A 13,410-nucleotide genomic window follows, 5' to 3' on the forward strand; every position below is an offset into this window, starting at 1 on the left:
GTTTTTTGAGACAGGGTCTCACTCTGTAGTTGAGACTGACCTGGAACGCACTATGTAGCTCAGGCTGGTCTCGAACTCACAGTGATCCTCCCTGCCTCAGCCTCCCAAGTGCTGGGATTACAGGTGTGCACCACCATGCCTGGCCGGCTCCTGTTTTTTAATTAAATAACTAATTAATTATTTTTGGTACCAGGATCAAACTCAGGTCCTTGCACGCCTGAGGCAGGCAGCAGAACCACGGATCTAAATCCCCAGCCCCTTCTGTTTTTTTTTTTGTTTGTTTGTTTTGTTTTGTTTTTTGTTTTTTTTTTTTTAGCAGTTTCAGTTTCTGGTCTTATGCTGAGGTCATTGATCCATTTTTAAATTGACTTTTGTACCGGCTGATAGGGTTCTAGTTTCTGTAACTTCTATTATGTTTCAATGCTCTGTGTGTCTATTTGTGTGTCAGTACCATGCTATTTTTGCTACTGTGGCTTTATAGTATTATTTGAAATCAGGTATTATGAAACCTCCAACTGTGCACTTTTTGCTTAAGGTTGCTTTGGCTATTCTGGGTCTTCTATGTTTCCATATGAATTTTATGATTTTTGTTTTTTCTAGTTCTATGAAGAATATCATTGGCATTTTGACAGGGATTACATTGAATCTATTAATTGCTTTTGGTAATATGGCTATTTGTTTATTAATTTTGCCCACCCACGAAAATGGGAGGTCTTTTCATCTTCCAGTGTCATCTTCAGTTTTTTTCTTCAGTATTCTAAAATTTTCACTGTAGAGGTCTTTCACTTCCTTTGTTAGATTGAACCCTAAGTTTTTTTGTTTTGTTTTGTTGAACTATCCTGAATGGGCCTTTTTTTACCCCCCAAATTCTTTCTCAGCCTGTTCATTTTTGGTGTATAGAAAAGCTATTGGGGGCCGGGGATTTAGCTTAGCGGTTTGGTGGCCTGCCTTGCAAACGCAAGGACCCAAGTTCAATCCCTGGTACCCCACCCCCCAAAAAAAGAAAAACTATTGGTTTTTAATTTTTTTTTCTCATTGAGTTTATTGATACATTTTAGGTATACAGTACAGTTACATTCATCATTGGGCTCTTGTACCTTTACATGACAGGTCTTGGTTCTCATTTTTTCCCTTATCCCTGCCCTTCCTTCATCCCCTCCTCCTTTCCCTATTTATAAACACTTTATTTCCATTTTTTCATTTTCTCATGTTTTTAAATGTTGGTTTTAGATCCTACTTTGCTGAATTCATTTATCAGCCACAAGAGTCTTTTGGTGGAGTCTTAAGGGTCTTTGAAGTAAATGATCATATTGCCTGCAAGGATAATTTGACTTCTTTCTTATTTATATCCATTTTCTATCTTTTGCCCAATTGCTGTAGCTAAAATTTCAAATACTAAATTGAATAGGAGTGGTAAAAGCAGACATCCTTGCCCCATTCTTGGTTTAGAGGAAATGCTTTCAGTTTTTCCATCCAGAATGGTGTTGGCTGGGGGTCTGTCATATGTGACCTTTACTATATTGAGGGTTACCTAGTTTCTGTAGGGCTTTTATGTCTAAGGATTTTTCTGCATCAGTTAAGATGATCTTGTGATTTTTATCCTTGCATTTGTTTATGTGGTTATTGATTTGTATTCATTGAGCCATCCGTGCTTTCCTGAAAAGAATCCAAGTTGATCATGGTATGTGATCTTTCTAAGGTATTGTTGAATTTAGTTTGTGAATATTTTATTCAGGATTTTTGCATTTATATTTAAAGATTTTTTTAAGAGTCTTGATAGTAGGGATGGAGTTTATTCATTGTTTATTTTATTCATTATTTATCATGGAACATGCTGATTCCCTGTGATGAATCTGTGTGGGGCATATTAAGTTTTGGAGATGTTGATTATTCAAGATGGAATTGTTCTGCAAGAAGTCAGCTATAAGGAGCTGAGGCTTAGAAGAAAGCTTAAGGCTGGGAATGTAAATTGTGTAATTGTACACATAAGTTTTAATTTTTAATACTTTCTTCTTCCTGGTTCTTATTTTTCCTGAACCACTTGTGCAGAGGAAGACCAAAGGTTACTGGCTGATGATTCCTACACTTCCTTCTCACTCCAGCTAGAGCTTCTACTGCTGATAAAATGGAAGCTCTTCGTATAGGAGAGTAGAAAGGAAGCATTATGCCCATCCCATTCACCTTATTCTATACCATCTTTACTTTTTTTTTTTACTTATGCAAAAATATATATAACAAAGTTTGCCATTTTTACTTTTTTTTTGTAGTACTTGAGCTCTAACTTAGATTACACTGCCACTAAGCTACTCACCCTCCTTGGTACTGGGGATTGAACCCAGGGCATACAGAGCTGCATTCCCAGCCCTTTAATTTTTTGTTTGTTTGTTTTGTTTTGTTTCTTTGTTTGAGACAGGGTCTCACTATGTAGTTGAGACCAACCTAGAACTCACTATATAGCCAAGGCTGGTCTCAAACTCACAGTGATCCTCCTGCCTCAGCCTCCTGAGTGCTGGGATTACAGGCATGTGCCATAATTTTTTTATTTTGAGAACAAGGTCTCAACTGAATTGCTAAAGTGCTAAGACTGGACTCAAATTTGGTGATCCTCCTACCTTAGCCTCCCAAACTCCCCTCTGATGGGACTATAGGTATGCACCAGTAAACCCTGCTTGCTTGTTTCCTTCCTTCCTTTCTTCCTTCATTTGAGAGGTTCACTAAGTTTCCCAAGATGGACTGGAAACTTTCAGTCCTCCTTCCTCAGCCTCCTGAATAGCTGGAATTACAGGCATGTGCCACCACCATGTCCAGGTCAATTTAACTATTTTTAAGTGTACAATTCAGTGACATTAATTACATTGACAATCACTATCACCAACATCTATCTCCATAATGTTTTCATCTTCCCCATTTGAAATTCTATTCGCATTAAATATCAATTCCCTGTTCTCCTCTAACCCAGACCCTGGTAACCTCTAACCTTCTTTCCACTAAACCTATTTTAGATATTTTATAAAAAATAGAGCCATACAATGTTTGTCCTTTTATACCTGGCTTACTTCACTTATTTCCAATGTCATCTATGTTGTAGCATGTGTGAGATCTTTGCTTCTATTTGTTTGTTTATTTATTTATGGTACCAGGGATCGAACTCGGGTCCTTGCACTTGCAAGGCACCACTGAGCTAAATCCCCAGCCCACTCCTTTTATTATTGAAGAATATTCTGTTGGTAGTGGCTATATCATATTTTGTCCATTTATATGTAGGTGAACATCTTGTTTTTAAAATAGCTTTCCTTGCAATGCAAAAATATACTTGCTTTTGTAGAAAATTAGGGTTATACAGAAAATACACAGAAGATAATAACATACAACTGTAATTCCACCACCTCAGAGAACTACCTTTAGGTTTGTATTTCTTTGCCATCTTTTTATGTACATGTGTTTAACATAGCTAAGACTGCAACTAGGTGTATAATGTAGAACTTTTTTTTCAAATAGCATATTATAAAAATTGCTTCATCTCATTAAAAAAACTAAACATCAGTCTAGGTATTCACACATGTGGTTATTGGCTGTAAAGGCCAACTCTTTTTTTTTTTTTGAGACGGGATCTTGCTATGTAATTTAGGCTAGCCTTGAACTCATGGGAGTCCTACCTTGGCCTCCCGAGTGCTTGGATTACAGGCACAAACCACCTCACCCAGCTTTCGAACCCTATCCATATTGTCAAATTGCTTTCTCCAAAGAGTATGCCAGTTCACACACTACCTTCAGTGTACCCCTAGAAAGTCCCTGTCTCATTAGATGCTTGCCACCAGAGTATAACATAAAGTGCACCTAGAATCTGATTAGTCTAATGACAGCAGTAAGCTTTAGCTCATACCTACGTTAATGGGCTGTACTTCACACTAGCATTTAGAAACAATCAAATGTGAAAGACACCGACAGGGAAATATGCACAAAGCCTCTTTTCCTCAAAATATGACTTCTGTCAGCCCCACAAAATCCTAGACATTTATGTGCCTTATTCTTGTTTTGTTGGTTTTTCATTAAATTTATTGGTACATTTAAGGCAAACAATACAGTTACATTTATCACTGGAATCTTGTACCTTTACATGATATATCTTGGTTCTTATTTTTTCCCCACTCCCCTGCCCTCCCTTCACCCCCTTATGTGCCTTATTCTTTAAACATATTCTTTCACTCAAGACAGAAGAAGAGGGGTTGGGGATGTAGCTAGCAGTAGAGCACTTACCTAGTATGCCCAAGGCCCTGGGTTCAGTCCTAAGCATTTGGGGATATGAATTTCAGTGATAAACATTTAAGTACCCTTAAGTATAGAATAAAGTGCCAGTAAAACTTGATTTTGAGATATCTCTTAATTCTCAGAACTGCAGCTAACTGGCTGAGTTGAGACTTGGATACAAGAAAAAGAAATGACATAAAAGAATTCAGACCACTTCTCTGAACTGAGACAGCACAACTATTAATAGTTATAGTCAAATGCAGTATTGTGAGTCTCTAGAGATATATTTATTATTGTGTAGAAAGAAAATGACCATTAGATTCACCAAATAGAAGATAGAAAGCTGCTGTGACTAATACATCTGCTCTACTCAGGTTGTTAAGGTATTTGGTAGCAGCGCAGTGGGACCATTCAAGAATGATTTAAATGGCTCTGTGTTCTGTAGGTTAAACTGGACTAATTCAGAAAAGTCAGAGCTACATGAAAAGTCACACCAAAGTTATACCCCACATATCCTAGGCATCTTCAACGGGGCCACTGCTGGTGTTGGGGAATTGAAATCTGACAGCATTCTATTAAACTGTGGAAGAGGTATTGATTTGGCAAATGACAGTAATTATCTTGTGCTAGACCCTTCAGAGAGTCCTTGGTCTCTGGTCTCAAGGAGTGCACCTTCTACTAGGGCCAAACACAATTATACTACAAGACAATTCTATATTACAGCAATACCCATGAAGTGCACAGTAAGTGCATAAACTGCTTTTAAGTTTTCACAGAGAAACATCTGACCTGAGCCTTGCCTAAATGGAAATTTACAAGTAGAGACGCAGGAAATGATTCTTTACACAATGAAAGCAGCACATGTAAATGCAGTCGGCTTGAGAGATAAAATGGCTTCTGTTAACTACAAGGTACTTTGGATTGTTAGTGCAAAAAAACAAGAGCGTAAAAGTGTCCTGTTTTTGGATTGGGATCTCAGAATGCCAAATAGCAACCTTTACCTTGGCTACATTTAAGTGGGAAAAAACCCTGTTTTCACAAAAGAGGAATTTTGGGGTGGGGGGTACTGGGATTGAACTCAGGACCTTGCACTTGCCAGATAGGCACTGTGATGATGAGCTACATTCTTGGCCCAAAAGGGGATTTTTGATTGAAAAGAGGGCCTAAGCACTGGCATAGAGGCTAGCTTGATAGCCTTTGTTTACTTGTCTGCTCCTTCTTCTTATTCTATACATATAAATTGTATGATTTGGCCAGGGATTTAGCTTAGTGGTTCTGCCGCCTTGCCTTGCAAGCTCAAGAACCCAAGTTTGATCCCCGGTACCAAAAAAAAAAAAAAAAAAAAAATGGTATGACTGGCTTAAACCAAACAGCATAAAATCACTGGAATAAGTGAAGTCTCCATATGAAATACATACAGTTTACTTGGTGAATTTAACAAGGATTTTATCCCATCTTTTGCCTAAAAGGGTGGGAGAAGTGTCTAGTTGTTCTTCCTGATCCAAACAATTCATGGTTTGATGTTTCTAATAGCTTGTGCTCAGGAACATTATATAACCATATCTTGTGTTCATTAGGAAGGAAAGAATGTTAGAAATAAAATATTCTAGTCTTTTAAACTTCTAGTGCTATATTTCATTCCTTGTGTTCTAAAATTACCCCTTTCTGAACCTCTGTTCATGAAGCTGCATCTTTTATGCTATCCTATTTAGCACAATCATGAATTTTTTTTTTTTTCTCAGTAGTGGGGAATTAAACTGTGGCCCTCACAATGAGCTACATCCCCAGCCCTTTTACTTATTTGTTGATTGTTTATTGTTATTTTGAGACAGGATCTCACTGGGTAATTCAGGCTGGTCTTTAACTCACTATGTAGCCCAGGCTGGCAGTGTACTTGCTGTGATCTTCCAGCCTCAGCCTCCCAAGTGCTGGGATTACAAGCATGCACTACCATACCTGGCTCTTTTTATTTTTTGAGACAGAGTCTTGCAAAGTTGCTAAATTGCCCAGGCTCGGGTCAAACTAGAGATCCTCCCAGAGTGTTTAGATTACAGGTGTGTGCCACCAAGGGCACTATGAATAAATTTATTTCTGTTTCACAATCTGAATTGAGTTCATCTTAATTTTCATGCTAAACTCCAACAACATTTCAAATTACAAAGACCCATATTAGGATGTACAGTTTGACTTAACATTCAGCCTCTGGTTGGGGAGCTTGAACAGAAAGAAAATTTATGAATGTATTCTTTTGACCCTGTGTTAAGTCTCTTATTTTGCAACCAGTGATGTATATATTAGTTATATCATATGTGCCATTTTTTTCATTTTCTCCATTTGGACTATATTCTGAAATAGTTCTCTGACAAGCTTTCATAGGGCCGAAGGATTGTTTTATTGTGTTATTTTACAGTACTGGAGATTGAACCAAGGGCCACTCTTGCTGAGCTACATCTTAAGCCCTTCTTACTCTTTTTTTTGGTGGAGGGTGCAGGGTCTTGCTCTGTAGTTCAGGCTGGCCATGAACTCATTATATAATAGCCCAGGTTGGCTTTGAACTCTGAGGTACTTTGTACCTCAGCCTCCCAGTGCTGGGGTCACAGGCAGCATTACCATGCCTGATACTCTTTATTTTTTGAAAAAAGGTCTCACTTAATTGCCCAGACTAGTCTTAACTTGCAGTCTTTCTGCTTTACCCTCACAAATAACTGCGATTAAAGGCATGCCCTACCACACCTGACTAGAATTGAATTTTTGTAAGCAAATTAAGTTTTGGGCATGACAGTAATATTGTAGGAAGGAAATTAAACAGTAAATGGATAAATACAGGTTGCATTTAAGTACTCAGTTTGCATTTAGTTAAGAGCTTTTGTCAGTATTTAACATAAAGGATATGGAACAGTACTAGGAATTTCAGTCTCTTGTGACTTTAATGTGTGCAAGTCAGAAGTGTCTCAAACTCCAATATTTGAGATTTCTCACATCTAAAAGTATAAAAGCCTTTATTAAACCATGTAATTTGGGCTATTTGGAAAATACAGTTATATCATGTCCTTATTGGTTTCTCATAGGAAGGTTATTTGAGTCTAGGATAAATTTAGGGCAACATCTCATATCATGTCCACTAGTATGCCCTTCTCAGGCCTCTGACATTTTTAGCCATTCTAACATTTAACTTTTCTATTGACACTGTAGCCATCTTCATAATTATATAATTTATCTTTTATAAATTAATATAAATCAAGCCACGATCATGAGTCTGTTTATGTACAACAGCAGGATTTAATGTTTATTGTGTATGATACACTGAAAAGAATATTAGGTACAGTACTGAGAGAAGAAACATACTGCATTCAAATAGTGATTTTTTGGAAGAAAACATTTGGGAAATTATTTGTGGGGTTTAGTTATAATTTTCCAGGGATTTGTCTTTATTTTCTCTGTGTTCCAGGTCTTGCCTGAAATTAGAAGCCCCTTTCTTCCCCTTCCTTTCTGGTGCTGTCAGTGGTGGTGATCACCTCTGAGGAAGAAAAACCCACTTCCCACTGACCATGAAGAACACTCAGCATCTCTTCTTGATTGTGACAAGGGCAGTTTTTGGATGGATCATGAAATGCTTCTAAAGTAGCCAAGAGTTAACTCTCCTAACCTTTTTAATTTATAAGCATGTTACCACCAAAGTAACCTACCCAGTGGAATCAACTACATGGTGATGAAATCACATTATTTACTCACTTAACTTATGGAAATTCAGCTGTGCCCTCCCCCACCAAAAGAAGTGGAGAGAAAGTATATGAATGAGAAAGAAAAATAACAATTTTGTTTTCAGTATGGGGATTCAAACCCAGGGCCTAGATGCATACTAGGCAAGCACTATACTAGTGAGCTACATCCCCAGCTGTTTTTATTTTGTTTTGAGAAAAGACTTACCTAGGTTGGCCTCAAATTTGGAATCCTCCTGCCTCAGCCTCTCAAGTAGCTGTGATTACAGGCATGCACCACCATATGCAGTAAAAAATAGTAATTTAAATAGTACCTGTTCAGCAAGTCCTGGAAATGGAATAAATCATAGCTGAAATAATTAGTTCAGATTTTTAAAGGTTTTCCAGTTACTGACATAGCATGTTCAGATAGGCAAGTAGGTGGGAAAGTTTCTTTAATGTTTACAGGGGTTATTGAAAGTTGTTGAGAAACTACAATTAAGAATTAGAACTAGCCAGGCACTGTAGCATGTGCCAGTGGTCCCAGCTACTTGGATAGCTGAGGCAGGAGGATTGCTTGAGTCCAACATAGCAAGACCCCATCTTTAACAAAAGAATTAGAGGAACTGACATAATCCTGTTAAGAGTGAAACGATAAGAGCCAATTGAAATTTTTGTAAATTTACTAAGTGTTCAAAATAGTAAAATGCCTATTTGGTTAAATTTCTGAGTGTTCTTTGTGGATTTTCAGTGGTTATTTTTACCATACATTGTTTCCTCTTTATATCCAGTCCCTTAAGTAAGATACTACCTCATCAACTAACAATTGCTCTGATTTATTTGATAATGTAAATTTAATAAGATAATGGGTAATTTCATTAATAAACTGGTTCTTGGTTGATAATTCCTTTTTTTTTTTAATGTGGGCACAAACTTCCTTCTCATAGAGTCTGAATTTGAAATCTAGATTCTATAATAAAATGACTATTTCTTGACCATTTGTGCCATCCCACACTATGGTACTTTATTGCTAGTCTTTTCCACCTATATCCACTGCTTAGCTACTTTGAAATTTCATAACTACTAAATAAAAAACCATAGTTGCCTACATTGCTTTTCAAAAAAGGTATTGTTTTGGTTGTGCTTAGCATGTGAAGTACATTGTTTCTGTAATCACACAGGTGAACATGATTAAAGATGATGGGACAGTTATTCATTTCAACAATCCCAAAGTCCAAGCTTCCCTCTCTGCTAACACCTTTGCAATTACTGGTCACGCAGAAGCCAAACCAATCACAGAAATGCTTCCTGGAATATTAAGTCAGCTTGGTGCTGACAGCTTAACAAGTCTTAGAAAATTAGCTGAACAGTTTCCACGACAAGGTAGGTATTTTAGTTTGTTGGTACATCTTCCCCTGCTGTCCACTTACTTCATAAAGGAACTTAATGATTTAAAAGATGTCCGTCCCATCTTACTTAAACTGACAAGATTTGTCTCAGTACAGACTTTCCTTTGTATAATGCCACTTGAATGCTTCATAAAATTTTGAGCTTGTCTTTTAATAACTAATGTAGTATGGCATATAAAATATTCAGATACAGTATTTTTGTACTATAGATATAGTAACCATAAATTCTCAATTTCCAAGATAGTCATGATTTGTTATCACCCCTAACAAACAGCCTTGTATTTTAGTGTACTGTACTTACTGCATAGCTAGATATTTTTGTTGGAGAACATAGCCACTGTAACTTATTTTACTGTATTTTCATTCAGAACCATCTGAATTATTCCATTTTGCGTATAAATTTTACCTATACTACATATTGAAATCACCTGCTGTACTGAGTATATTTAGTTGTTAAAGTTTTATTAATTTTATTGTTAAGCAAAAAACTATGAATGGATTTTAAATTGATAGTATTTAGCTTTTTCTAAGCAACTATGTGAGATTTAGACAGGAAAAAAGAATACTGTAAATATGTGTGTGTTCTGTAAAGGTCTTTATTCTTAATGACTAATAGTAAACTTTCTGTAGTGTTGGATAGCAAAGCACCAAAACCAGAAGACATTGATGAAGAAGATGATGATGTTCCGGGTAAGTGACATTTCTTTTTTTTTTTTTTTTTTTTTTTTTTTTTACCAGAGAGAAGATATTTCTTTAGTCTTAAGACCTACCTTCCTTCCTTCCTTTTTTTTTTTGTACCAGGGATAGAACTGGGGTCCTTGAGCTTGCAAGACAGGTGGTAGAACCACTGAGCTAAATCCCTGGCCCACTCTTTAAGATTTTTAGCATGCTATTTATCTCATTTCACAAATTGAATAGGTGACTTTCAGGATTTTGTTGACTGAGTTCTGAATTTAAATTGATTTACAATGACATGGATGAGGAAAAGAATAAAAGTTCCCTGGGCCAGGGATTTAGCTCAGTGGTTCCACCACCTTCCTCGCAAGCACAAGGACCCGGGTTCAAAGCCCAGTACCAAAAAAAAAAAAAAAGTTCCCTCATTAGAAAAAAATAAATAAAAATGAAAAAAAGTTCCCTCATTAAAACGTAGAATCACATTTTCATACAAAGCTCTGTTGCCTACATTTATTATATTGAAATTACTGTGATTATAAGTTTGCATAGTTATATAACATTTCTATGGAAATTATAATTGACATAAGAAAATGCCTTTCACCTTAGTAGTTTGCATAGACCAAAAAAAAAAAAAAAAAAAAGACGTGCAAAAACAAAACAGAAAGCCAAAAAGGAAACATCACCCACAATTTTAAAAGCCTCATCTCCTAGAATAAACCTCTGAGAATTACTGCGACCACTTGGATGACTGTAGCAACAATTTTGTCTTTATTGGGATTTGAAGTTCAGTATTCCATTTACTGTTTTCCTTTTTTTTTTTAAACTCATTTGCTTTTTTTGTTTTTTTCCAGATCTGGTAGAAAATTTTGATGAAGCATCAAAGAATGAAGCTAACTAAAATCGTTCTGGTTTTTGGAAGCTGGCATGGACTAGATTTAACAAATCAGCTATGTGGTTCCAAAGTTTTACCGACACAGAGAACATCATCTGTTACTAGTTCAGTAATATAAATATTTTGTATATTAATAATGCTGTTTGTTCAGCATCTTTTGGTCATTTGATTTTGCATTTTGCACTTCCTACCAGGATCTCTTCTTTTGGTCAAAATATGAAGTATTGGTACAGTTTGAGGGTGTTTGGGGTTTTGATTACTGGATTTTTGTTTTGTTTTGGGGGGTAATTTTGGTGTATGTATGTATATGTATGCGTGTGGGTGTGTGTATTCACAGTGGAGAACAAATTGGAATACAGTTCTATTTATCCTCTTCCTCCAGTAGAAATAAAAAAAACTTTACATTTGCTACTTTTTTCCCCACAGTAATACATAGCATTAATGAAAAACGACTTTCTTTGATTTCAAATCTAAAGAGATATTTTACTGTTGGGAGGTTTGGTTTTAATATATTTGGTTAACTGCCATATTTTTCATATATTTCTCTGGGTCTAAGCTATCTTAAGGGACAAAACAAACAAAAAAGGATATCTTCAGGAACGGGGTCTGGTGGCACATGCTTGCTTATAATCCCAGCACTTGGGAAGCCGAGGCAGGAAGAGTACCCCCAGTTTGAGGCCGTCTTGGACTGCATAATGAGTTCAAGGCCCATATGAACAACACAACAAGAACTAGTCTCAGAAAAGCAAAAAAAAATTTAAAAGATGTCTTAAGATATTTTACCACCAGTCTCATGCTGGAATAATGGTCACTTATCTTTGGTGTAATTACCTTAGATTCACTTACCTGGCCATATCCAGAAGAATTTCTTTTAGTGTATTTCTTCCCTTTTTTTCCTTTTTTCTTTTTCATTTTCCTTTACAGTGTTGGGGATCAAGCCAAGGGCCTCACACATTTAGGCAAGTGTTCTGCCACTGACCTATATCCCCAGCTCCACCATCTTTCTTCCTGAATGCTTTCATACCCTGTCCTTTTGGTCTTTAACTTACCTTGTAAGCTTTTGGTAATACTGTTCCTTATCTTCTATCTAGTTTGAGAAAGATGTTCTCCATGGTGTCAAGGGACCTCTCTTTAAGATTTTGTTCCATCATCTTGAACAACAAACAATTCATCTTCAATTTTTTATTTCTGCTCGCTTTTACAGTTTGGTAGATTTCAAACTGGAATAGCTAGCATGTGCTTGCTAATAATTTTATGCCAGCCTTACCCTGTGTCCTAGCTGTTCTAAATAGCAGGTGCAAGAATGTCTCTTTTTCTGCAAGGTTAAAGCTGGGAATGTCCTTTTGATTGGGGAGAAAATAGGCCATAGGCTCATCCTCCAGCACAAATGGGCATTCTGTGAAATGATAACTGGCCCTAGAAGGATCATTTCACTTCTACCTTTGGCCTTGAACCTACCTCTGGGTTGGATTTTTATTATGTCGCTGCTCACAACAACCTCCTGCATGCTTAGAATAATGCTTTGCAGGGAGCACTGGTAAAATACAGTATTTATTTTTTCACCTCCTTTCAGAGAACTTGGAGGTAAACTGCATTCATTCACTCGTTTCCCTCTTGCTGTTTGATAAAAGCTTGGATTTTGCATATCAGCATTTGTTATAGTCAATATTTTAGGAAAAGATTTAGAAAAATCTGTCATTACCTGGCCCATCACCAAACTAGTTTAATCTTGCAGCATATCAACTTTTTGTTTTTAAGGTAGTTATCTTTATTTGATATCTAAAGTGAAAGACCAACAATTTAGCCAGGTGTGGTGGCACATGCCTGGAATCCCAGCACTCTGGGAAGCTGAGGCAGGAGAATCGCCATGAGGCCAACCTGGGCTACATAGTGAGTTCAAGGACAGCTTGAACTACATAGTGAAACCCTATCTCACGAAAAAAATTTTTTTGAGAGATCTGTAGACATGAAGGCAAAACTTGTGTTTTTTCATCCCAACACTTCAATTTATTTTATAAATCTGATTTCTCTGTTTTGTTTTATATAGTATATGGACTTAAAATAACATTAACAAAATAACTAAAAAGATGAATATATTTCTTCATGTGCTTCTCTTAACTGTTGTCAGTATCTTTTGTATTTCTCCTGTTTCCCACACTCAAGTACTTTAGTGCTGAAATAATGTGTCATTCATTGTTAGATCAGTACTTGTACATAGTCTAAACGTAATCCAGAATTCTGTTCCTCTGAGTACCCTGAATGAGGCACATTGTAGAGGAAAGAGAATTGGGACCACTTCAAATGATTAAGGACAGGAGAGAGAGAGAGAGAGAACAGAGAACAACTTAGCTAAGGTGACTTGTGTTCTGGTACAGACTGTCGTGACCTTGGGCAAGTCACTGCACTATTGTGCCATTCATCATTTAAATGAGGTTTCTAAATCTAAAGTTTCTTCTGCTATTGTAGTTTTTTGAATCTCATCTTAAAA

At 36.6% G+C, this 13,410-nt stretch overlaps 1 protein-coding gene across 2 annotated transcripts in view; it reads left to right on the plus strand.

Annotated features, from left to right (window-relative positions):
- Nucleotides 1–12,787, plus strand: part of Btf3l4 (basic transcription factor 3 like 4) — a 27,346-nt gene extending 14,559 nt beyond the window's left edge. For both annotated transcript variants that reach the window (XM_010610315.3, XM_010610314.3), the window contains 3 exons: nucleotides 9,128–9,329; nucleotides 9,986–10,045; nucleotides 10,882–12,787. In XM_010610315.3, coding sequence (XP_010608617.1) covers nucleotides 9,134–9,329; nucleotides 9,986–10,045; nucleotides 10,882–10,928 — 303 coding nt within the window. In that variant the 5' untranslated portion in view covers nucleotides 9,128–9,133 and the 3' untranslated portion in view covers nucleotides 10,929–12,787. The remainder of the gene's footprint in view (nucleotides 1–9,127; nucleotides 9,330–9,985; nucleotides 10,046–10,881) is intronic.
- The last annotated feature ends 623 nt before the right edge of the window (nucleotides 12,788–13,410 follow it).

This window comes from Fukomys damarensis, unplaced genomic scaffold (genome assembly GCF_012274545.1).
Source record: "Fukomys damarensis isolate Sample0158 unplaced genomic scaffold, DMR_v1.0_HiC HiC_scaffold_23, whole genome shotgun sequence".
Taxonomy (NCBI): Eukaryota; Metazoa; Chordata; class Mammalia; order Rodentia; family Bathyergidae; genus Fukomys; species Fukomys damarensis.